Source organism: Ptiloglossa arizonensis, chromosome 5 (genome assembly GCF_051014685.1).
Source record: "Ptiloglossa arizonensis isolate GNS036 chromosome 5, iyPtiAriz1_principal, whole genome shotgun sequence".
Lineage (NCBI taxonomy): Eukaryota > Metazoa > Arthropoda > Insecta > Hymenoptera > Colletidae > Ptiloglossa > Ptiloglossa arizonensis.
Window position 1 is genome coordinate 19,014,226 of NC_135052.1, and position 27,896 is coordinate 19,042,121.

Here is a 27,896-nt window from a genome sequence, read left to right on the forward strand (position 1 = left end):
TAGTAATCGAGTGGATTACTTTTATACTCAGGAAATATAATTTTTTTTATTATTCAATTTTGACACGTGTCGATTGTTTTAATCGAGAATCCAACGTTTCTAGTTTCAAGCAAGGTGGAGATGGTTAATGCTACGTTAGGGAAAAATAAACAAGGAAGAACGTTTATGTTCGAATTTTTTGTTTAATATCAAGATAAATACATGTATCGTTTATATAATTTACAGATTTATGAATAACAGATAGCCGTGTTTAATACAAACTTTGTAACATACAGGAGTAAATAGTAATGTACTGTACAATGTCTCGAGTAGTTTTACAAGAGATAATTTCGACGCTGACTCTTAATACTGACTCTCGATTGCAGAATTCAGATACTGGCTTTTAAATACAGTAGAACATCGATTATTCGGACAAATTGCTATATCAGTACACCGGTTCATCCATTGCAATATTTTTATTCAATTATTTGAGCAAGCTCTGTCCTTACTAGTACACAAATTTTCTATTCACTCTTTTCCAACTCCATTCCTTCTATAACTTAATCCTCAATCGCTCAAAATAATTAGAAAATTTCCTTTACTTAAAAACCGGTACTTTTCTATTCCGAAAATTAATAATCTCGCTCAAAAATATTTTGAATAAGTGCCAGCGCACCGCTCAAAATTATTGCGAACACCACGTAAAATCATTTTTAATTAATATTACATCAGAGTGGAACTCAAAATAATTGTAAGTAGTTACTCCCTTGTTGCTCGAATTGCTTCAAATAAAATTACAAACACACTCTTTGAAGATATTTTGATAAACGAAACATTGGTACACCGTTCGAAGTCGTTTCGTTGCCAAATGCATTCTTCGTAGCTTTACACAGTACATTGGGAAAAGTATTGAGGAAACTTGTAATTCTCCCTTCGTTAACACAATCTCTCGAAAGCTATTCAGAAAGAATCAGCGGCCCTATGATCAACAGCCCGAACAAGCAACTCGTTATCGTCAATTTGTACCGAATGACCAACGTTCTACCGTATCTCGCAAAATTCACGCAGCTCCACACCTCACGGACGTTTCGAGCGTTTCGTTTCTCATCTCCTCTCAAAGTTCATCGTTCAACGACCGTACGCCTCGACATTGGGCTCGGTCCAATCTCCGCCAACAAACTCCATTGTCCGTTTTCCTAAAACGAGTGCCGGCTCCGTCGCGAGCCGGGGGGAAGAGGATAGACCAGGGGTGCACAACTAAACAACCGTGGAAACACGAGTTTGAAAAAAGAAAAAAAAAGAATTAACGAGTAACACTCCCCGGATAACTGAAACGATCGTTACCCGGATAACTGAAACGAAATCATCCCCGACACTGTCTACGTTCGTTCGATCCGAGGACACCGAATTATACATTCTCTGACCATGATAAACGAGTAACAATACCTAGAAGTTTTACATTGAAATTCAACAGAGCCACAATTTTACAAACATTCTCTTTCGAAATGTTCTTCTCCTCTCGTTAATATTCAAGAAATAAATTATGTACAATGCAAGAGGAAAATCACGTCACAAATCGAAGAAATTTTTAATGTAAATATACTTCAAAATTGTTTTTAAAATTACTCTGCAAACGAATTGAATATTTCACGCGAATTCTCAACAAGTACGAGTACGTACCAAATTCAATTACATGATTTACTGTAAGACTACTTCCGAAGTATACTCCTGGTAAAAAAATCTCTCAAAATCAATCTCTTAAAATTGATTTGTCAAAATCGATCTCTCAAAATCGATCACTCAAAATTAATCTCTCAATAATGATTTTTCAAAATCGATCTCTCGAAATCAATCTCTTAAAATTGATCTCTCAAAATCGATCTCTCGAAATCAATCTTTCGAAATCGATCTCTCAAAATCGATCTCTCGAAATTGATCTCTCAAAATCGATTCCTCAAAATCGATCTCTTAAAATCGATCTCTTAAAATTGATCTCTCGAAATCGATCTCTCGAAATCGATCTCTCAAAATTAATCTCTCAAAATTGATTTCTCAAAATCGATCTCTCGAAATTGATTTCTCAAAATTGATCTCTCGAAATCGATTTCTCAAAATTGATCTCTCGAAATCGATGTCTCGAAATCGATCTCTCGAAATCGATCTCTAAAAATCGATCCCTCGAAATCGACCTCTAAAAATTGTTCCTCTGAAGATGATCGTCACCAACGTAAACAGTCTAGTCTCACAAGCGCCATATTGTTCCGGGCTTGGACGACCCCCCGTTGTGTTCGTACCAGAACATATATATATATATATCGGTTCTTCGTTCTCCGTATTAAATCGTTCGGTTGGCCACGTGTTGTGCATCCCTGAGGTAGACTAACGAAGAGACGAAACGATTCGCGTTCGTATCACGGTAAAGAAGGGAAGGGGAAGGGCGGGGAGGGGACACTCGACGACGAAGCGATGACGTGTCCCGGGACGAAGAATCCTCGAGGGGTGATTGCTCGGTTCGATGAATTACGGTGCCCCTTGTCGACGATTAGCCGGTCAGAGCTTGTCCTGGAGCGCTTGTCGGAGCTCCTCCGTGGCTTTCGCCACGTCCTGGTTCTGCCTCAGGTGAATCTCGGACCGCACGTGTTGCGCCGTGGAATTGGACCGCCTGATGGAGTTCCCGCTGCCGAATTTCGGCCGTGGGATTCTTACGCGTTGCACGTCGCATAGCCAGGACTCCATGGTTCTCCTTTTTCGGCCACGCTGAAACAAAACCGGACGGCCGATTCTTCTTAATCAGACTCCGTTAGGACGTGACCGTGAACCGGTAGGGAAAGCTTGTTGACTTTTGCTTCGACGGAAAGAAGCATTAGGTTCGATAAATGTGTACACTGGGTGGGTTGTAACAAGCTTTGCTATTTTATTTACGAAAGATTGGAATTGGTTTTTTTTGTGATGATAATTCCATGGCAATTGGAACATATTTTTGGAAGTGAAAAAATTTAGAGCGAAAGAGAACTTTTTCCAAATATTTGGTTACGAGATATCTAAGATTCACATTCTTTTGGTAGGCTTTGGTATTTTATTTACGAAAGATTAGAATTGTTTTTTCTTTTTTTGTGATGGTAATTCGATGGCTATCGAAACATGTTTTTGAAAATGAAAAAATTGAGAGCGATAGAGAACTTTTTCCAAATATTTGGCTATTATATATGAAAGATTCACATCCTTTTGGTAGGCTTGGAAGTTTTATTTACGAAAGATTGAAATTGTTTTTTTTTTATGGTAATTCGATGGCAATTGGAACATGTTTTTGAAATTAACAAAATTAAGAGCGATAGAGAATTTTTTCCAAATATTTGATTATTATATATGAAAGATTCACATTCTTTTGGTAGGCTTGGAAATTTTATTTAGGAAAATTGGAATTGTTTTTTTTTTAATGGTAATTTGATGGCAATTGAAACATGTTTTTGAAAGTGAAAAATTTAGAGCGATAGAGAACTTTTTCTAAATATTTGGTTATTATACATGAAATATTCACATTCTTTTGGTGGGCTTAGGTATTTTATTTACGAAAGATTGAAATTGTTTTTTTCTCTTTTGGTAATGGTAATTCAATGATTATTGAAACATGTTTTTGGAAGTGAAAAAATTGAGAGCAATAGAGAACTTTTTCCAAATATTTGGTTATTATATATGAAAGATTCACTTCTTTTTGGTGGGATTGGGTATTTTATTTACGAAAGATTGGAATTGTTTTTTTTTGTGATGGTAATTCTATGGTTACCGAAACATGTTTTTGGAAGTGAAAAAATTAAGAGCGATAAAGAACTTTTTTCAAATATTTAGCTATTATATATGAAATATTCACATCCTTTTGGTAGGCTTAGAAATTTTATTTACGAAAGATTGAAATTGTTTTTTTTTTTATGGTAATTCGATGGCAATTGGAACATATTTTTGGAAGTGAAAAAATTGAGAGCAATAGAGAACTTTTTCCAACTATTTGGTTACGAGATATGTAAGATTCACATCCTTTTGGTATTCAGTATTCTATGATCATTGATATGTTTTTTTTTTTTTTTTTTGGGTGGAAGGAGTAAAAAAGTTGAGAACGGTTCGGACTACTTCTTCGAAATATTATTATGTATCTGAGATCGACATTTATTTCGTGTCCAACGTCCGGTTATCCGATGGCAATTAACACATTTTTTTAAAAGCAGCAAAAAGTGTTGAAGCGGTTTTGAATATTTACTTAGCGCGTATCAAAGATTGGAATTTTTTTCCGGTGCTCGGGATTCGATGGCAATTAACACGTATTTCGAATGTCAAAAAGTTGAAAGTGATTCCGAACTTTTACGAAATATTTAGTTACTACGTGTCAAAGATTGGAATTTTTTTCCCCGGTGCTCAGGATTCGATGGCAATTAACACATTTTTCGGATGGAGAAAAAAAAGTTGAAAGTGGTTCGAAACTTTTTCGAAATATTAGGTTATAGGAGCGATGCAATTGGAACGGAGGATCGACGAAATGATAATAATATTATAAATGAAATATCGAGGTAAAATGTAATTCACCAAAGAAAGAAAGATGTAAATATTGTTTGGGTGAGGCACGACAAACACTGTTAGACAATCTAATTTTAAATTTATAGCGATACGAATAATTTTTCTACACGTTGATACGTCTAGAATCATTCCTGTATATATTTCAAAAATAATTGTTGCTCGAAGCGAGAAATGGTTTCGATCGTGTAGGAGTATCGAGATTCTCGTAATTGTTCAGGAAATTGCAATTTACATAAAGTGTACGTGGACTTGCTCTTTTTATTTCGCTTCCAGCCCTCCTAGAACCGCGAATAAATTAGTAAATTGCTTCCGAGGGTAACTATTACCATCCTTCTTGTTGATCTGGGTTGGTACTGGTTGAGACCTTCTTTACTCGTTGTTTAAATTCTGTCTGTTGATTATTCGTTGGCAGGCTTGCCAACCTTTTCACATTCAACGAACGCAGAGTTTAATTCCGTGTGCAAGCTGCCTTTAAAAATTGAATTTTCACTTCATTTAAACCAAGAAATATTACTTTCGCTACAATCTCGTATTTTGATAAAAAAGATTTTATCGCTCTTGGAAATCTTTTCTTGGTAAAAATTTTTAATCCTTTGATGGCCATTTTTTTACTATTAAAAAATAGCTAAGAATAAAAATTCTTCTTATTGACTTTATTACTTTTTCGTTTCACGTAGCTGTTTAATATTAAAAAATAGCTAAGAATAAAAATTCTTATTAGCTTTATTACCTTATTCGTTTCGCTTAACTGTTAAATATTAAAAAATAGCTAAGAATAAAAATTCTTCTTAACTTTATTACTTCATTCGTTTCAGGTAGCTGTTAAATATTAAAAAATTGCTAAGAATAAAAATTCTTCTTATCGACTTTGTTACTTCATTCGTTTCAGGTAGCTGTTAAATATTAAAAAATAGCTAAGAATAAAAATTCTTCTTATCGACTTTGTTACTTCATTCGTTTCAGGTAGCTGTTAAATATTAAAAGATAGCTAAGAATAAAAATTCTTCTTGTTAACTTGATTGCTTTATTCGTCATTACTTTTCTCTCTTTGAATAATTTTCTACCAATGAAAACCGATGGAATATTTCTCGATGAAGACGGTAAAATAGTGAAATCATTCGCGATAAGATTGACAGAGTTCGATCTTTGTATCTGGTGATTCTTGTTATCAGTAGCTGTGCATCCGTAACTCTATTATTTCCGTTATTATTATACCATCGTTACTCGCATCACAGAGAGAAAGTTTCGTAGTGCTTTCTCTCGACAACTTATGCTCATTGACTCGTGTCGTTCTTATCGCTAACGAGCGAAATGTATTAATGGATCTCCGATAAAGGTATTTTATGTCACTTCGCCTTGGTATCGTGTTCCTGAAGAAACATTAATGTCTGTCTTAAAACTCGGACGAAATGATTTTATACATTGCCCACCGCAACGAAATCACAATTTCTTTTCCTCTGAAAAACACGCATCAAACTGTACCACGAACTAAACCACTCCAAAATTATCTTTATGAAACCGACCGAAAGCAACTTTCTATAAATTACTCTTCTAAAAGATCCTGTTATCAGCATATAAACTACCATTCCTCCAGAGTTTCTACAAATAAGAATTTTAATAATTCAATTCCGTGGGTAAAATTTAATTTCCAAACATATCTAAGATTCTCCTTTAAAAAACCACAACATGTCTTCAAATTAAAGCATTTGAAAATTCTCTATATAAAACTTTTGGAACAAAATCTTTTCAATTCCTTTCCTAAAACTTTCTGTTATCAGCGTATCAATTCTCATTCTTCAAAAACGTCTACAAATAGAAATTTCAAGTATTCAATTCCACAAGTGAAACTTAATTTCAAAATATATGTAATATAAAATTCTCCTCCAAAAAAAATAAGCAGGCTACTAACCAAAGTATTTAAAAATCTTCTTCGTAAAACCTTCGAAACGTCATTCTGTAAATCACTCTTTCTGTTATCTATATTCAAACTTTTTCGAGAGTTTCTCCAAATAATTTTACATTTCAAAAATTCGATTCCCCGTGTAAAATTAATTTCCAAACATGACTAAAACTTAACGGTCTTTCCAATAAATTAGACATCGTTGTTCCATTCCGTACTAACCAAAGTATTTAAAAATCTTTATAAAACCTTCGAAACGTCATTCTGTGAATCACTCTTTCTGTTATCTATATTCAAACTTTTTCGAGAGTTTCTCCAAATAATTTTAAATTTCAACAATTCGTAAAACCTTCGGAACGTCATTCTGTAAATCACTCTTTCTGTAATCAATGTTCGAATTTTTTTCGAGAGTTTTTCCAAATAATTTTACATTTCAAAAATTCGATTCCCCGTGTAAAATTAATTTCCAAACGCGTCCGAAACTTAACAATCTTTCCAAGAAATTAGACATCGTCGTTCCGTTCCGTACTAACCAAAATATTTAAAAATCATTTTTATAAAACCTTCGAAACGTCATTCTGTGAATCACTCTTTCTGTTATCTATATTCAAACTTTTTCGAGAGTTTCTCCAAATAATTTTACATTTTAACAATTCGTAAAACCTTCGGAACGTCATTCTGTAAATCACTCTTTCTGTAATCAATGTTCGAACTTTTTTCGAGAGTTTTTCCAAATAATTTTACATTTCAAAAATTCGATTCCCCGTGTAAAATTAATTTCCAAACGCGTCCGAAACTTAACAATCTTTCCAAGAAATTAGACATCGTCGTTCCGTTCCGTACTAACCAAAATATTTAAAAATCATTTTTATAAAACCTTCGAAACGTCATTCTGTGAATCACTCTTTCTGTTATCTATATTCAAACTTTTTCGAGAGTTTCTCCAAATAATTTTACATTTTAACAATTCGTAAAACCTTCGGAACGTCATTCTGTAAATCACTCTTTCTGTAATCAATGTTCGAACTTTTTTCGAGAGTTTTACCAAATAATTTTACATTTCAAAAATTCGATTCCCCGTGTAAAATTAATTTCCAAACATGACTAAAACTTAACGATCTTTCCAATAAATTAGACATCGTTGTTCCATTCCGTACTAACCAAAATATTTAAAAATCTTTATAAAACCTTCGAAACGTCATTCTGTGAATCACTCTTTCTGTTATCTATATTCAAACTTTTTCGAGAGTTTCTCCAAATAATTTTACATTTTAACAATTCGTAAAACCTTCGGAACGTCATTCTGTAAATCACTCTTTCTGTAATCAATGTTCGAACTTTTTTCGAGAGTTTTACCAAATAATTTTACATTTCAAAAATTCGATTCCCCGTGTAAAATTAATTTCCAAACATGACTAAAACTTAACGATCTTTCCAATAAATTAGACATCGTTGTTCCATTCCGTACTAACCAAAATATTTAAAAATCTTTATAAAACCTTCGAAACGTCATTCTGTGAATCACTCTTTCTGTTATCTATATTCAAACTTTTTCGAGAGTTTCTCCAAATAATTTTAAATTTCAACAATTCGTAAAACCTTCGGAACGTCATTCTGTAAATCACTCTTTCTGTAATCAATGTACGAATTATTTTCGAAAGTTTCTCCAAATAATTTTACATTTCAACAATTCGATTCCCCGTGTAAAATTAATTTCCAAACGCGTCCGAAACTTAACGAACTTTCCAATAAATTCGAATTTTTTTCGAGAGTTTCTCCAAATAATTTTACATTTCAACAATTCGATTCCCCGTGTAAAATTAATTTCCAAACGCGTCCGAAACTTAACGAACTTTCCAATAAATTCGAATTTTTTTCGAGAGTTTCTCCAAATAATTTTACATTTCAACAATTCGATTCCCCGTGTAAAATTAATTTCCAAACGCGTCCGAAACATAACGATCTTTCCAATAAACATCTTTCCAATAGACATCGGTGTTCCGTTGAATCGATTTTTTCGAATCTTCTCGTTCCAGATCGCGTGTCCTTGACGCGTCATCGTTCGACCGATCGTTTAGATCTCGGCTCTAATTTCCCTCGTGATCGCGTAAACGCAGTTCCCGCCATTTTTCCCGCGCGGCTTTCGTATAATACGATAAAGAACAAACGGGAACGTCGTGGTCATTGCCAGTCGAGGGCAATGGGTCACGCGAGATACGTGACAAAAAAAGAGAAGAATGTCACTGGGCCACTCCGGCTGGACATACCGACAAGCCTGATCTGAATTTTAATCGCTCTCGGAAAATCGAACGCCATATTGTCGAACCTCGACGTGTTTCGTTCGGCTCGCGAACACGGGCGAAACGAATTCTTTTTTCTCGTAGCTTCCAATCCTTTCGAGTCGAAGTGTAATCTAAAAGGATGTTACGGAAGACCTGCTTGGTTGTCATTAGAAAGTTATAAACTGCGTAGTTCAGTTTGCAACGCCATCGGTTCTTTATCCATCCATTCGCGATGGACTCGTGGAATTCTCGATTTACTTCGGTTCGCATAATATTGCGGGTTGCTCGATACAGTTTTTCGTTCGATAGGAAATGGAGAGATATTTGGTTCGTTGTTTTATTTTTTTTTTTTAAAGATTTTTTTAAAGATCATACTACCGTTTGACGTACGTGTGGGAAGTTTTGTGTAGATGTATCGATATCTCGTGTATTTACAGTTGTAATTCAATTTGAAGTTGAAGTGTCATAGTATTTTTTTTTTTTTTTTTTGGAATGGAAAAGACGAGGAAATTTATCGAACGAGTATTTTCGAAGAAATGGAAGATGGAAAAAAACTAAGAAAGAGTATCTAATTTATCTCCCTTGAGTAATAATTATTATTTTGATTCCAACCTGGGAAACATTAATTTCCCTCTCTTCTGGTAACAGTGTTGATTTACAAGTTATGGAGTTTGTAATTCCAAATCTTCTAATTTAGTAAGTAATTCCTTAATTTGAGAATATTGTCCGATCTTGATAAATAATCCCTTCATTTAGAAACATATTTTCCTCTTGGTAACTAAATTCTATCATTTGGAAACGTTTTTCTCGCTGAACAACTAAATTCTTAAATCGCCAAAAATTTCGTTTCTCAGTAATTGACTACTCAACAATGTTCACGTATATTTTCTATTCTCGTATTCATAAACTCGGTTTATAAATACAATACGATCCACAATGGAGGACGAATCCCTGAAGAGAAATATTTTTCATTGAGATAGCACCCACAGTTCACACCGAGAAAGATATTAATTTTCTTAGAATTTTCCACGAGATCTAAAATCTCGAGTCGCAAAGAGGACGAGAACTTGCCGGAGTTTCTAATTCCATTATGTTTCATTAAGAATTTTTACCAAACGTAGAATCCGCGTTACGAAAGAAATACGAGAAAAGCACATTATGAAAAAAAAACATTCGGCTATATTTAGATCCACACTTGAAACAACACGGATTGCAATATTTTCTCCCCACCGTGTGACCGAAATATAGCGCACGATCGATTGCTCAATGGGCCAAAGAGTACCCAACGAATGTTGTTTCGGTTCGTTCACTAAGAAGTTCATGGTTCGTTCACCCCTATCAAATCCTGCCTGGCCACCCTTTGATTCCTCGAAACGTAATTTAATTTACTTAAACGTCGAGCTGCTGAAGGAAGCCTGACTGTTACCCCGCGCGAAGGAATCTATTACGACGACGATGCGCCAGTGAGGCAATTAAACCTTTCAGAATAGCTAATAACCGCTGCGTGTTAAATTAAGTGCACAGAGGATTAGGAGTTGGTCGGTTACGGTCATCGATGGCGATAAAACATCGATTTATCGTTTCCAGTAATAAAATTTTCGATCCCCGTTGCCCGATAGAGAACGCTGTCTCTATTGAACGCATAAACCGATCAGAAAGCCAAAGCTTAAGAAAAAGCTATCGTCAATGTTTAAAAAGAACTACCCATGTATCCGTATCATCGAACAAACGTAACGTATCGGTCAGAGAGTCAATAAACGTTTCACTGAATCATCAGTGTGCGCACGATATTAGTTCCGAGCCAAGATCAAGATTGTCAATCTCAAATAAAAGTAAATTGTGGATTCGCGATAAGAACGGTTTGCTTTCACGTTTTTAAAGAAGAATTTGATAACTTCGAGAACTCGACGAAGCGATAACGTATACTTTCTGTTGAGATTTTTTCTTTTCTTTCTTTTTTTTTTATCGGTGAACGTGCAGCTTTGTCTTTCGTGGAACGTTGTTGGACATTTACACGAGAAACTTTTTGATTGCAAGTCGACTCACAGGTTTGCATAGAAGTGAAATTTTGAAAGGTAATTTTATTCGTTGAATTTTTTTTTTCGAAAAAATAAAAGAATTCTTTGCCCGGTCACGATCGATAATATTGGGAGAGCAAAATTAATTTCGTTGGAAATTACCTGAAGAATAAATACATATACTCGAAATATATATATATAACAAATTCGACTTTCTAAAAATACTTCCCTAAGAGAAGAAATTACGAAGCTCTGTTTATTAATTATATTCCATCGAATTATAATCAATTCGACTTTCTAAAAATACTTCCCTAAGAGAAGAAATTACGAGGTTTATTAATTATATTCCACCGAATTATAAAAAATTTGTCTTTCTAAAAATACTTCCCTAAGAGAAGAAATTACGAAGCTCTATTTATTAATTATATTCCACCGAATTATAATCAATTAAATTTTCTTAGAATACAACATATTCAAATATTTTCGTTTTAAACGTCGAAGTTTCGAATCATGGTTTCGAATTCCCTTCAGTAATCCGTGTGAAGTGAAATCATTTATTTTTCTCATTGTATAGTTTTTAATCGGTCGAAACGTTTCCGATATCGTCGTGTATCATTTTATACAACGTATAATTTCGTTTCCACTCGGTATACATAAATACTTTATGCACTCTTTGCAAACGCACTTTACCATACATTGTTAGACACAATTGTATCCATACACCAAGGATTACAATCGATGCTCGTTAAAATTAAACACGTTTCACTTTACTTCAAATCTCTCTCTACATTTTTTTTAATTATTTAAAAAAGCCGAATGAACTTCGTAATTTCTTCTCTTACTATCCTAAGAAATATTCTAAGAAAATCAAATTTGTTAACAAGATTCTTAACAAAGACAGTTTCACTCCATTCTTGTCAATTTTACATCGCTCCCACTGTTTCTCAATTGACGAATTATTTCCTGACGTAATTATTATACACGTAAGTTTACCAAACGAAGATTTGGCAAACGCTCTCCGTGAGTTTCTCGTTTCAAATCGTATATTCAGAATTTGTTCCCGTACATCAAGCTTCAACCGGTCCTTAGAACGTTGTTATCCTAAGGTTACGCGAGAAAGATCGAGAACAGACGTGATTAACTTCTCGCGAAGATGGAAGCTTCGAGGCGAGGTCGAGTCGCATTCGAGTTCGGAGAACGACTCCGATCCACCAGGGTTTTACGATCTTGTTTACGTCCGGTCTTCCCGGGACCGTGGCAGAGGACGCGAATGAAATGTCGATAGCATCGCAAGCTTGGGATACAGAAAGCTCCAGGTTTCTGAATCTCTCCGTGGGAAATGACGCCGCCCTGACGTGTTATTATCCGCCTGGAAATACGTTCCATCGACGAAGACTGGAGAATCGAGGAAACCAGACAGCATAATGGAGCAGTAATCGTATTCAAACAAGAAACGTTATTTCCCGAGTACGTTATATGCGAGCATGCGCGAAGTAGAACGAAGGAACTCGCTCCGATTGTGTTTTTTTTTCACATTTTTTTAACAATTTTGTGGAATTACGTGGAGAAGAAATAAAAAATTCGGATACGTCTACATCTTTGATTCTATTGTATGAAATTCGAATTTATCGATACGTGAATTTATATTGGTAGGAATTTTTAATATTTGTGAGGCTTCTGATACCAAAGGTTCGATGAGAGAGGAAGATTTGAATTTCAAAAATTGTTCGATGTTTCGAAAAATTTTAATTCTTTGTGTCTCTATCGTTCTCTCGGATTAATTGTTCTCTCTTTGGAAATTGTGTATAATTTTATCTCGATTCGTTGAGTATTACTTTCGTCTAACTTGAGTGCTCCCGTAAAAGTGTCAAAATCGTTGATTTACGTAACGTAAATTTTAAATTAAATACATTTCACGTCAACTTTTTACTAGTCTCGAGTCATTAGCGGTAAAAGTACTGTTTCATAAATGTCGGTTGAATACTTATTTAATTTTTTTCCCATGGACGCTTCAAAGATTCTTAACAAAGACAGTTTTACTCCATTCTTGTTAATTTTACATCGCTCCCACTGTTTCTCAATTTACGAATTATTTCGTGACGTCATTATTATGCACGAACGCACTCTCGGTTTGGTACGAAATTATTAATATTAAATTCGACTTCCTTAGAAGAATACTTCCCTAAGAGAAGGAATTACGAAGTTTATTAATTATATTCCACCAAATTATAACAAATTCGACTTTCTTAGAATACTTCCCTAAGAGAAGAAATTAAGAAGCTCTGTTTATTAATTATATTCCACCAAATTATAACAAATTCGACTTTCTTAGAATACTTCCCCAAAAGAAGAAATTACAAAGCTCTGTTTATTAATTATACTCCACCAAATTATAACAAATTCGACTTTCTAAAAATACTTCCCTAAGAGAAGAAATTACGAAGTTTATTAATTATATTCCACCGAATTATGACAAATTCGACTTTCTAAAAATACTTCCCTAAGAGAAGAAATTACGAAGTTTATTAATTATATTCCACCGAATTATGACAAATTCGACTTTCTAAAAATACTTCCCTAAGAGAAGAAATTACGAAGTTTATTAATTATATTCCACCGAATTATGACAAATTCGACTTTCTAAAAATACTTCCCTAAGAGAAGAAATTACGAAGTTTATTAATTATATTCCACCGAATTATAACAAATTCGACTTTCTAAAAATACTTCCCTAAGAGAAGAAATTACGAAGTTTATTAATTATATTCCACCAAATTATAACAAATTCGACTTTCTAAAAATACTTCCCTAAGAGAAGAAATTACGAAGTTTATTAATTATATTCCACCGAATTATAACAAATTCGACTTTCTAAAAATACTTCCCTAAGAGAAGAAATTACAAAGCTCTGTTTATTAATTATACTCCACCAAATTATAACAAATTCGACTTTCTAAAAATACTTCCCTAAGAGAAGAAATTACAAAGTTCTATTTATTAATTATATTCCACCGAACTATAATCAATTAAATTTTCTTAGAATACTTCCCTAAAAAAAAGATCACAAAGCTCTGCTTTTCAATAATAATGCATCCTGACAACATTCCACTGCAATCGTAAAAAAAAAAAACGACCCGTGGTACACGAAGAACAGTTTGCAGCCACCGTTATTATTTTGTTCACCACGCTTGAATTTGTTCCGTGGAAGTTTGGGCGTCGATTGAAAGGAAGTCGAATAGGATTTACGAGCGCACCGAATTGGACGTCCGCGATCGATGTGTATCACCTCGAATTTCACGGTGGCAGTTTCGTTAAACGGTGAAAGGAACGTTTCGAGAGACGATAAGAAACGATCAAACCGGTTAAAAATATGGATTCCCACACTCGGTACTCGGATACCGTATAGAATAAACAGTTAGATGTAGTCGAGGGGGCAACCGCTGTGAACCGGCCAGAAACGTTACCAAGGTGCACGCGAGTTTTCGTTAATCGGACAATCTTCGTCGTTGCAACTTCGACAAATTTCGTTCCCTCGAAACTGGTAATAAATCCTCACGGCAAGCCTTATGAGTTTCGTGTTCCAGGTTCGGTTTCCCTTTATCGATCGAACACGTGGGAATGAATCGACTTTCTTCGGCCTGTTGCACCGATCGTTAATAAAACCAACGGAATCTTTATTTGCGCGAAGACATCGTAAAAAAATATATATATGTATATATAAATTACATCGTTCGAGGATTCCATTGAACCTACGATTCGTGTATCGCTCGATACATTAATAATACACATCTTTTCGAATCGATTTAAATTTACTTACCGACTTCGATTTATTTCAGTTCATTATCGATGGGAGGAGTAGGTCAAGAGATACATACATTACGTATAATCGATTCGTTTAATCTCCCGCGTCAACTTAACCTCAAATGTTGAGGCTAGGTTTGAAAACGCTCCTGCTGCACGTCGTGTCGTATCTCTCGCGACGAATAAATGTTTGTTTACTTTTGATGTGCGTTCCACGCTTTGGGCAGAATTTATTTCGAAGAAAATTATCCCTCTGTGAAGAAATATTTCATTTTATCGTTAAAAATTTCGGTTCAACGTGTAACGGACAGTTTGTCTTGCTTCGAAATTTTTATCCGGATACAAATTTATCTTATCCTCGTCTTACGTAACGAAGATATTGGATAAGGTAAAAAGATACTGGAAAAAATCAAGTGGAAAATACAATTAGAAAAGTAAAATACAATTTGAAATTCGTGTGAACAATTTCAACGTTTTCTCGAAAGTAAACTATTACTTCGCTATTATTAATAGTCAAACTATTACATATAATTCCGCGAAATCTTTTCGCTAACTTAATGAATCACTGCGTACAGGTGTTACGGAAACCACGTCCAATTTCACCGATTCATTTGCGATTTTTCAACGTTGCAGTTCGAAAACCTCTTTCCTCCGAAGTGTACCGTGAGTCACGCGCCACGTTACGAAATATCCACTCGAAAACGTACAACGCAGCCTTCGTTTCGATTTTTATGCCTACTGTAAATCTTTTTCCTGTTTGTTCGTCGCTGTCGCGCGCGTATCAGCAATTACGTCATCGTTGGTGTCCACGATCGGCTAAACCGACGAGAAATCCGGATCTTGGCCGGCCCGCGATCCACGGTGTCACTTTTTTTTGTGGTTTCGTTTAATATCGTACCGGCCAAGGTAAACGCGAAACACGAAAACCGCGAGAGAAACACGGAGACGAGAAAAACCGCTCGCGAACGCGCCGCGTCCGAGTGCGAATCGTTGCGAAATCCGCGAGGCCGGTGTTGCACTTGCTCGCTAAAACAACGAAACGCGCAGAAACCGCGACGAGGTCCGCGATAACGTCGATTATCCTATCCGCGCCTTGGAGGAGATACGAACGCGTTTCGAGCGAGTCGTCTTTCAGCTGGAAAAATAAACCGTCCCTCGAGAGCACGAGGGATATATTCGGGCGTCGAGAGTACACCGCGCGCTCGTTTCTGTCTAAAGTGAGATGCTTTCGTTATGTTTTTTAAACGGAGACGTGAATATTACCGGATGATTTTCTGGAAAAAAATTTTCTACGCCATGAATATTTTCTCAATGTGGAATATATTGTATGGACGATGCATATCATACTTTGGTTTGTATTTCGTTATAATAATTTTATTATAGATTTTTATACGAATAAATATTTGATAGTTGTTTCTAGGTGTCTCGTGTTGAATGGGTTTCTATAAAAGAAAAAATTTTGTATGCAAAGAATATTTTCTAAAAGTGGAATATATTGTATGGACGATGCATACTATAGTTTGGTTTGTAATTCGTTATAATGATTGTTTTATAGAGTTTTATATGAATAAATATTTGATAGTTGTTGTCTCGAGTTGAATTGATTTTTGTAAAAAAAAATTTCCTATGCAAAGAATATTTTCTAAAAGTGGAATATATTGTATGGACGATGCATACTATAGTTTGGTTTGTAATTCGTTATAATAATTTTATTATAGATTTTTATACGAATAAATATTTGATAGTTGTTTCTAGGTGTCTCGTGTTGAATGGGTTTCTATAAAAAAGAAATTTCTTATGCAAAGAATATTTTCTAAAAGTGGAATATATTGTATGGACGATGCATACTATTATTTGATTTGTAATTCTTTATAATAATTTTATTATAGATTTTTATACGAAGAAATATTTGATAGTTGTTTCTAGGTATTTCGTGTTGAATGGGTTTCTGTAAAAAAAAAAATTTCCTGTGCGCAAAATATTTTCCAAAAGTGGAATATATTGTATGGACGATGCATACTATACTTTTGTCTGTAATTCTTCAATAATAATTTTATTATAGATTTTTGTATACATAAATATTTAATAGTTGTTTCTAGAATCAGTATATTTATGGTAGGATTAATAGCAAATTTTGAATTTGATTCGAAAAAGATTATCAAGTTTGAGACAGTTAGGATTTATAATAATAATTTTAAGAATAGGATATTGGGAATTAGCTTCTTTTATTTAATTATTCATGCGTTATTTAAGATGAGTTTAAAACCAATATGATTTTATTATATTTGATACAGTTCATGAAGAAGGTATAGAGAATTACCAAATTATTTCCTATGAAAAAAAATTTTCAATGAAAAGTAATATATATTCTTTAAAAGTGAAATATATTCTGTATAGAAATTTTTTACAAGACGAAAATAAATTATTTTTCCACTTATTGGATCTTGAAGCTAATTGCAAAATATTTTCAGAAGTCCTTCTCTTTTCTGAATATTTTCTCAAAGGCAAATATTATTACAAAATTATATTTATTCTTCTCCATGTATTCTTGAAATACGTATATAATACTAGACAGACAAAATTGCATACAAGCCACACTATTTGTCAAAAAGAAAAGAAATTATTCTTCCATGTTTTTCAATAGTAATTAAATTAAAGACAAGGAATTCTTAAGGGCCTATTTTGCATATATGAAACTCGAAAGCTGAAATTTTGTTAATTTTATAGTAAATACGTCACTGTCCCGCGTGAATTTTAATTTTCATCTCTTCTCCGTATATATGTGACACATTGGTCTAAATATTCAAGATCGATACAGAAATATAACTCGTGATTCGATTTCGATCTACTCTTCTATAATCCTACGGGATTATAGGTTATATCGAGAAAAAAAATACATCTTTATTGCGTCAGGGGTGCGCACAATACGAATTAAACGATTAAGTGAAATAAGATACGTATAAGTAGAAGTAAACACTATGCATCGATGATGAAATACCGGGTACACGGCGTCATTAATCTAACCTAGAATTTAGCCGTTATTAACGTAACACGAAGTTATTCGCTTGGAACAATTGTTACCGATGACTACCTCCGCATAAGTGGGTTTTATCGAGACTTTTATTTTTCAATACACGCGAACAGTTTTGTTCCACCGTAGTGGGAATTACCATGCTGAAAGTATATCGAAAGAAAAAAAAAATTCTTACACTTCTTTGTGTTGCTTCGAATTTATTCACCTGTAAGAAATCTCGTGAAATTAGGTAACTTAGTTACGAGAGCGGCCTGATTACGCTTCATTATTATTTGAAACAGACGTCACGAGTAAAACAAGGGGGAAAGTTATATTTAACCAGACCCAGTTTTCATGCGAGTTAAAAATATGTTTTTTTCGTATCGTGGAAATTTGTATAATTTTATCAATTAGCATTTGGTTACGGTCGCGGTGGCGGACATTTTTCCTGCGCAGAACTAAACAGTTACGAACTCTACTGCGCATCTCTCAAGGAACGAATGAGACTACTCGCCTTTGTGCCGCGTTGCACGACCGAGCTACGTGCAAATGAGCAATTAACAAAGAAGAGAAGTTCTTTCGACTCGATCACGAGCGCAAAGTCAATTGGATAATGAAACTGGGCGAAAGAAAATTCCAAATTTTCGATCGTTGTCTCTCGAATGATCCACCGGTTCCCATTGAGATTGTAATTACGTAAACGATACTGTATCGAGTTTGGTGGATCTCAGAGCCCCTTTTAACTCTCTTAAGTGCAATTCACTGTTTGAAATTAAACAGTACACCCGAGGTGTTGCGAAATCTATCGAGTTACGATCTATCATTGCTGCAGTTGAATTATGTAATTTCCCTGATTCGCTGTATCGAGGAAATTTACGATGATATTCGATCTGAACTGTAATCACGAGTAAATAAGATATTATATTATCTTATTGTATAATATATACATATTGGTATGTTTGAAGTGAATGAAGTATTATATTATCTTGGAGGAAAAGTTTTAGAATTAAGAGATACCGGGCGATTCTTAATTTTATGTATAATATTAAATTGAATTTTGGAGCTATTAGTTTTTGAGCTATTGAAATTATAGAAAAAGATATTTAAATGGAAGTCGTATAATTCGAAAAGGGAAATGTAGTAGTGGAATTTTGTTCATACTTCTTTTACGGAGGGAATATTCACGAGAATATCTGGTAAATGATTAATTAAAAGTGCACTTCGGTCACCTCGTTAGACGCGTCTCGGAACGCCCAATTAAGTGGTTATAATGAAAATGCATGGTTCCGTTTAAAAAAATGAAAATGATACCGAAATTCTTGCAAATAATAACCGTAGAAAATACTCAACTATGTAATTACATTTCTCTTTTCGAATCGTGTAACTTTCAAATGCGCAACTTTCTTGTATTTTACATAATTCGAGAGTCAATTCCGCATGTATACATAAACCGGACACAGTGCATGTGTTTCGAAAGAATTTTTTTCCCATTTATTTAGAAATAATTGAACAATTATTCTTTTCGTGTAAACGCCGTGTATCGAGCATTAAATGTTAAATTTATTGTGCATTGTACTCGGGTTTCAATTAAACTTTCATAACAGTTTTAACCGGTGTTTTCCAATGTATGAAAATGCAACTTCTATAGAGGGGCATGGATGAGAATGTTTAATGCGGAGAACTTTGTTGATAACATCTATTCGCCTTGATACATCGATTAATGCTCAAAGTTAAATCAAACTTCAAATAAGATGGCTGTACTTCAATCAAGTTGGCTTGGAAATTCCAAAAATCGATGCAAACAATTTAATACTGAATTGATCGAGTAAACGTAATAAAAATTGTCTGTAAATTTTTATTAGAAAAATTTGTGGTTTCTTGGGGAGGGACACTTTCCAAAAAGTTCGAAAATTACTGCTTTAAACAACCATTATATGGTTATTAGGTCGGAAAAAAAACGAGACAAAAATTTACAAAATTTTACTTCGTCCACTGGTTCCAAAAAAAAAGAACCTAAATTTTTCAAATTTGGTGCTTCACTTTGTACATCCTATGTAACCATTCAGATTCATTTGTCACGACAATAAATATACCACTAGTTCGAGAAAGAAACGAGAAAAAAATTTACAAAATTTAACTTCGTCCACTAATTCCACAAAAAGAAAAACCCAAATCTCTCAAGTTTGGTGCTCCAATTTGTACCACTCAGATTCATTCGTCACGACAATAAATATATAACTAGCTCGGAAAAGAAACGAGAACAAATTTACAAAATTTTACTTCGTCCACTAATTCCACAAAAATAAAAACCTAAATCTCTCAAATTTGGTGGTCCCGTTTGTACCACTTAGATTCATTCGTCACGACTATAAATATACCACTAGCTCGAATAAGAAACGAGAAAAAAATTTACAAAATCTTACTTCGTCCACTAATTCTACAAAAAGAAAAACCCAAATCTCTCAATTTTGGTGGTTCACTTTGTACATCCTTAACTCGAATATATCACTCGTCATGACAACAAATATATCACTGGTCACGACAATAAATATACCACTAGCTCGCAAAAGAAACAAGAGAAAATCTACAAAATTTAACTTCACCCACCCATTTCACAAAAAAAGAACCCCCCCCCCCCCCCCAATCTCTCAAGTTCGGTGGTCCACTTTGTACATCCTTAACTCGACGACCATTCAGGTTCCTGCGTCATGACACCAAATATATCACTGGTCACGACAATAAATATACCACTAGCTCTCAAAAGAAACGTGAAAAAAATCTACAAAATTTTACTTCACCCGCCCATTCCACAAAAATAGAAAACCCTCTCAAGTTCGGTGGTCCACTTTGTACATCCTTAACTCGACGACAATTCAGGTTCCTGCGTCATGACAACAAATATATCACTCGTCACGACAATAAATATACCATTATCTCGCAAAAGAAACGTGAAAAAAATCTACAAAATTTAACTTCACCCACCCATTCCACAAAAAGAAAAACCCAAATCTCCCAAGTTCGGTGGTCCACTCTGTACATCCTTAACTCGACAACAAATATATCACTGGTCACGACAATAAATATACCACTAACTCGCAAAAGAAACGTGAAAAAAATCTACAAAATTTAACTTCACCCACCCATTCCACAAAAAGAAAAACCCAAATCTCCCAAGTTCGGTGGTCCACTCTGTACATCCTTAACTCGACGACCATTCATGTTTCCTCGCCGCGACAACAAACAGGCGAATAGCACGGGCGGCTGGAATAAAACGAGAGGAACAGAAGCAGCGAGAACCGTCGAGGTGCACGTGCATCCGCGCGCGTATAATGCACGCGCACGCACCTGGAACGGTTGCGAGCGGCTTAATGATTTCTCCGCGGCTGCGCCGAGATTTCATCAGGCGGATCGCGGAGTTTCCTAATCGAAGCGCCGCCGTGCAGAGCGGAATCGCTTTTTTTTTTCGGATACGAACAGCCACGGATAAGAGATACGAACAGATACGGTGGAAAATGCAGCAGGGTAGGGGAGGAGGGAAAAAAAAAATCCCCTCGCGCTGGAAATGGCTCTCCGGAAGCGGAGCACCGGTAATAATTCGATGAGATACACCTTTCAGACCGGATATTCCGCGCGTTCTGCCGGAAAATGCAGAGATACGCGACGCGGGCCATTATTCGTTCCGTAGGAAGCTTCCATTCTGCACGGATCTCGTTCGTACGTAAAAACAAACACGAAACGATATTCCAGGAATTTTTAAATTATTGTAAAGCACCAGAGCGAGAGTAGCGAAGATCGATGGAAGAAGATTGTTCTTAATTCTTCGAACGATTGCCCGAGAAGAACGAGAGACTGTACCGACGAGCGGAGAGATCAATCGGAGCGAACGTTTTTCTGAAATTTTCATTAAGGTGGTCGAGTTACAAAACCTACGAAATTGGAAGTACAGAAGTTGCAAGCTTGTATAATTTGAAATTATCGAAATCTGTGACAATAGTATAGAGGCTAATGGAGCAATTTCGAACAAGCTTTTTTCATTCAACGTGTACGACAATTTATTGAAGAAAATATAATATAATTATATTTTTATAATATGATTTATAATCCGTATAGTTTTAAATAACTGGAAAATTGTGCTTGGAATTAATATCGGTAAATAAAGGACGATAGAGCAGTCGTAAACAGGATTATTTATTTAAGGCTACGACTGGTAAGTTTTCGAGTCGTCCTCAGAATGAAGTAATATTAAATTATAAAATAGTAAAAATGAATCTCATTTGGCTCCGGAGTATACTAATGGCACATCGACAGCTATTGTAAATTTATCGTCCTTCGAGCAGTTGCGTAACGCAATCTTTGCGTTAAAGAGTAATCCAACGATTATTTGTTTTTAAAAAAAAAACGTACGCGTTGTGCAACTGCTCGAAGGCCAACAAATTTACAATCCCAGTTAAATGATGTAACATGTAGAATAAAACGATGGAGGGGAGGGTTCTAACGCTTGTACGTTAAATTTGTTCAATTTGAAATTAATTCTGGTAATGTTGGCTCGAGGAACAATACCTGTTCTCTCGTGTCGCAAAAGTGAGATTCATTGATAAATAATTGAGCAGGTTTGAATATGTGTCAGAGAAAACTATATACTACTTTCTGTTTTTAATTTGCGTAACGATGTCTTCAGTTGCAATAAGATTTCCTTTTCAACAAGAAATTAATGGGAAAATGATGATGATGATGATGATGAGAAATGAGACTGGTAGGTTGCACGAAGCTTGAAACATGTTTCTGCTTTAATTATTCGGTATCGCTTTGATTAAATTTTTGCAACCGTGTTTCTTACGACAGCTACCTCTAAACGCGAATAATAACTGTCAAAAGTGAAAAATATCGAGCTTCCGTTTCTTTCGAACACACACCGAGTGAATAATTCATTAACGATAACACTTCGCTAATTTTTACATTCACGATTATACATCGAAATTTTTTATTTCCAACGATGACTTCGATACAGACACCGAAAATGTTAAATTTCATTCGCTCCAAGTTTCGTTAATTACACGGTAAACAAGTCTCTGTCTCGTTTCAATTTTATTCTTTATTTCCTCCCGTGTATGCAACACGATGCTCTGAATATTCAAGATCGATAGATAAATAACATCTCGTGATTCGATTTCCCTCTATTCTTCCATAATCCTACGTAATTATACGTTACAACGAAAAATTATAACCTCGAGTCGAGACTTGTTTCAAAATAAACACCGAAAATATTCAATTCTATCTCATAGAATAATTATCATACCAAATTTACGCATTTAACGTATACATGTTTCAAATGGTAATCGCTTAAAATTTGAACGAAACTTAATCCTTCTCCGAATTATATTAAACTATTCAGAAAGTAATTTCATTTTTTTTTTTTCGTAAAAATGAAACATAATTTTTATAGAATGTATAAACATTTGATTAAATTATATATTCTCAATTTTGGAAAACAAAACGCCTTTTTAAACAACCCAATAGCATCACCGAATAACGAAATTCCAATGTAAAATTCCAATCGTGTACAATTTCTCGTCCGGTGCAATTGCATTTTCACTCGGCTATGAACAATTCCTTTTGGCAACCGTGTTCTCCGAATTCCCAATAAAAACGTATGCAACGACGCGAGAGAGCAAAATCCACCGACAAGAATATTTTTTCCACCGATCGTCAATTAATACCAACAGCAACGGGGAGCAACAACGTTGGCGTGTAATTTTCCCTGGGCAAATATGCCCGAGAGAAACGCGCGAATGTCGAAAGAACACCTGGATCGTGTTCTCGTGCGTTAGAACAAATTTTCAAAGCACGTTGATCACCCGGTTCGGCGTGCCACGCCAATCGAATATCACTGGAAATTCCATTCGTCGATAATCATCGAGGTGCGCGCGATACAAGGTGGATTGGCAATCGAACCGCGAGAACGAGACCGATGACAATCGCTGAACGAGCGTAAACGAAGACACTCGCGATTCTGTTATCGTTACGACGATCTCGAATATTGGCCTCGTTTTCATTCACGATCGGTCAAATCCTGCTACGATTTCGGAAACCAATTTCGTCGACGTTCGATCTCGACGACCATTGTCGAACCACCGTGTCGAGAATTGTCCAAGCATCGTCGAATCCATCCGAATCGAAGTGCACGGAATGTCTACGCGAAGAGTCACAATCACTATCGATCCAGACTCGAGAAAAAGTAACGCGAACCTATCTCTCGACTTTGCTCGGAACGACACACGATTCTCCGAACGAACCGCTAAGTTCTCAACCGTGACAATTTGAAACTGATGGAGGTCAACGATGACTTTAATGTTGAGACGGTAACAGTTAACTGTCCCTGAAGATTTTCTTGCGAGGAGTCAACTTTGACGGGTTCTCGGGCAAGAGACTCGGATGTCTCGTGATTTTAGTTATGTGTACTGGACGTTGATAAATTCAAGGAAGATGTCTGTGTTGCATGGGAATGATGTTTATCTGTGGGCAAGATTTTTCTGGAAATGTTTAACTTTTTTTAGATATTCTTGGCTAAGAAGATCGACGTAGATTTGTTAATTGTAATCATGAAAATTAGAACGTTGACAAAATTTAACAAAGATATTAACATTGTAGGCCAATGATGTTTAATCGTCAGATTTTTCTAGAAATATTCAACTTTTTGGAAATATTCTCAGCTAAGAAGATCGACGTAGATTTGTTAATTGTAATCACGAAAGTTAGAATATTGACAAAATTTAACAAAGACATCAACATTATAAGTCAATGATGTTTAATCATAGACCAGATTTTTCTAGAAATATTCAACTTTTTGGAAATATTCTCAGCTAAGAAAATCAACGTAGATTTGTTAATTGTAATCATGAAAGTTAGAATGTTGACAAAATTTAACAAAGATATTAACATTGTAGGCCAATGGTGTTTAATCGTCAGATTTTTCTAGAAATATTCAACTTTTTGGAAATATTCTCAGCTAAGAAAATCAACGTAGATTTGTTAATTGTAATCATGAAAGTTAGAATGTTGACAAAATTTAACAAAGATATTAACATTGTAAATCAATGATGTTTAATCGTCAGATTTTTTTACAAATATTCAACTTTTTGGAAATATTCTCAGCTAAGAAGATAGACGTAGATTTGTTAATTGTAATCACGAAAGTTAGAATGTTGACAAAATTTAACAAAGACATCAACATTATAAGTCAATGATGTTCAATCATGAACCAGATTTTTCTAGAAATATTCAACTTTTTGGAAATATTCTCAGCTAAGAAGATCGATGTAGTTTTGTTAATCGTAATCACGAAAGTTAGAATGTTGACAAAATTTAACAAAGATATTAACATTGTAAATCAATGATGTTTAATCGTCAGATTTTTTTACAAATATTCAACTTTTTGGAAATATTCTCAGCTAAGAAGATCGACGTAAATTTGTTAATTGTAATCACGAAAGTCAGAACTTTGACAAAATTTAACAAAGACATCAACATTGTAAGTTAATGATATTTAATCATGAACCAGATTTTTCTAGAAATATTCAACTTTTTGGAAATATTCTCAGCTAAGAAGATCGACGTAGATTTGTTAATTGTAATCACGAAAGTTAGAATGTTGACAAAATTTAACAAAGACATCAACATTGTAAGTCAATGATATTTAATCATGAACCAGATTTTTCTAGAAATATTCAACTTTTTCGAGATTTTCTCAGCTAAGAAGATCAACGTAAATTTGTTAATTGCAATCACGAAAGTCAGAACGTCAACAAAGTTTAACAAAGACCTCGATATCGTAAGACAACGATGTTTAATCGTGTACAAGAATATCTTGGGAAAAGTCCAACAAAGACTCGAATAACAACTTGGCCGAGACAGTGTCAGATAAGAAAATCTCCGTAGCAATAAATACTCACTTATTGCAGTCACAACGGACGTCAACAAAATAGAAGAAACATCTAAACATCGGCCAAGAACGACAACCCCGAAAACAATCCCGCGTGAAAATTCAAATCCCCCGAGACAATCTCGTAAAAGAATCTCCGAAGATACTCCGGAACGACAAAAGCGTCTCTAACTTCACCGGTGATGATAAAAGACCGAAGAAAGTTCAACAAAGAGCTTCCGCGTGTTGAGACAATGACACTCGTTTGTCCAGGAAATTCTCTGCCGAAAAAGTTCACCAAAGACCCCCCGAACATCGTAAGCCAATAACGTTCTCGGCTGTACCGTAGATTCCCTCTCCGCGAGAGATTCAACTCGGTTGGAAGTTTCTCGTGCAAGAAAACCTCCTAACAGTGGTCTAATTTCACCGGTGACAATACGACGTCAACAAAAGTCGAAGTCACTCGGTTAGAAGTTCCCATCTAACGAAGTTAGCCCGGTCCACGAACTCGAGAAACTCACCTCGGTGGGTATACCCTGGATGATCGAGATTGGCCTGGAACGATCGTGTCGCGGTGAATCTTCCCTAGGGTCAATATCCCGAATGGGTTGACGTGTTCGCGATCTGTCGAGGTGTTCCAAATCGATCCGCGATCCAGGCGAGGGAGCAAGGAAGCACACTGCTCGACGGCGTTGCCTCGACTGATTCAAGAACCGAGCGTGAAGTGACGGTACGCCAGGTCTGGGTTTACGTTTACCTGATCGTCTGCGAGCTACGTAGAACAGAGAGGAGCTGATCATCGTAACGGTGGAAGGGAGAGAGTACCAGGTGCAACGCGGCGGGGAGGAACGACAGGTAACAGGTGAGAGGGGCAGAAGGTAGAAGAATGGGTTCTACAACGTTGCCAGGTTGTCCAGGCTATCCTCGAATACGGGTTACGTGTACGACGATGAGTGGAAGCGTCGATCTCCACGGGAGAAGACCGAGGAGGATGATAACAGAAGCGGCGGTGGACAAAGGGGATGATGAGGTGGCTGGCTACCACCCGGGACGTCTGACGCGCGTATCTATGTACACATTACGATCGTACCGGTGTATCGACGACATCGGTTAGGCGAGCGAACGGTGTATATTCTTCTATGTCGTAAAGTGTATCGGTCACGATTGATAAAGAAATACGGTGCTGAACGAAATGTATACTATGAGGCTAACATCGTAGGAAGCATTGGATAGAGCATATTACAACGGTGTGCTTCATCGATGATCGAAGATTGTACGTTCTACTATGTCACCAGGTGCTTTATTTGCCAAAGATAGAGGAATCTATCGTGTTAACTTAAACTTTCAGCCATTTTGTAGGTACCACGATGAATAGTTCTACTTGGCCTGGTTCAAGGCTAGATCAGTCGTGGAAGATAAAGAAATATGTGGTCATAGATAGTTTAAATTGTACACCTTAGATGAGTAGTTCTTCATTGGGAGATTGTACGTTCTACTATGTCACCAGGTGCTTTATTTGCAAAAGATAGAGGAATCTACGGTGTTAACTTAAACTTTCAGCTGTTTTGTAGGTACGACGATGAATAGTTCTACTTGGCCTGGTTCAAGGCTAGATCAGTCGTGGAAGATAAAGTAATATGTGGTCAAAGGTAGTTTAAATCGTATACGTTAAGGTTTGAATTTAAGAGGCTAAGAAGGATGAGTGGTTCTAGAGATGAATAGTTCTTCATTGGAAGATTGTACGTTCTACTATGTCACCAGGTGCTTTATTTGCAAAAGATAGAGGAATCTACGGTGTTAACTTAAACTTTCAGCCGTTTGGTAGGTGCGCTAGGTTCGTGAATAATCCTAATACGATTATAAATAGTTACGACGATAAATAGTTCTACTTGGCCTGGTTCGAGGCTAGATCAGTGGTGGAAGATAAAGAAATATGTGGTCAAAGGTAGTTTAAATTGTATACGTTAAGGTTTGAATTTAAGAGGCTAAGAAGGATGAGTGGTTCTAGAGATGAATAGTTCTTCATTGGAAGATTGTACCTTCTACTATGTCGCCATGTGCTTCATTTGCAAAAGATGAAGGAGGCTGCGGTCAGTGTTAGCTTAAACTTCCAACCGTTATGTAAATGCTCTAAGACCATAAGAGGCTAACTGTTGTGAATAGTCCTAGCTATGACGATAAATAGGTCTAATTAGCCTAGTTAAAGGCTAGACCGATCGTAAGAGATAAAGAAATATGTGGTCAACGATGGTTCGAATTGTATACCCCAGAGGCACGGTTTGAGTTTACGAGGCGAAGAATAATGAGTAGTTACAGTGGTCCATAGTTTGCAGATTACGATAGTACTGTTTTACTGTGACATCGAGTGCATCATTCACAAAAGATAAAGTAATCTCTAGTTAGTCCTGTATCAATTGTA

At 35.6% G+C, this 27,896-nt stretch overlaps 2 protein-coding genes across 8 annotated transcripts in view; one reads left to right on the forward strand and one right to left on the reverse strand.

Moving 5' to 3' along the window:
- Positions 1–27,896, forward strand: part of Dysc (whirlin protein dyschronic) — a 226,673-nt gene that overhangs the window by 160,034 nt on the left and 38,743 nt on the right. The window lies entirely within an intron of this gene.
- Positions 169–26,190, reverse strand: LOC143146594 (uncharacterized). Its single transcript, XM_076311028.1, has 2 exons — positions 25,999–26,190; positions 169–2,736 (listed from the first exon to the last, which is right to left on the reverse strand). The coding sequence occupies exon 2, from the start codon at positions 2,713–2,715 to the stop codon at positions 2,530–2,532; it is 186 nt and encodes a 61-aa protein (XP_076167143.1). The 5' UTR covers positions 2,716–2,736; positions 25,999–26,190; the 3' UTR covers positions 169–2,529.

Coding starts and splice junctions, on each gene's coding strand:
- LOC143146594 (XM_076311028.1), bottom strand. CDS start 2,715: ATGGAGTCCTGGCTATGCGACGTGCAACGCGTAAGAATCCCACGGCCG.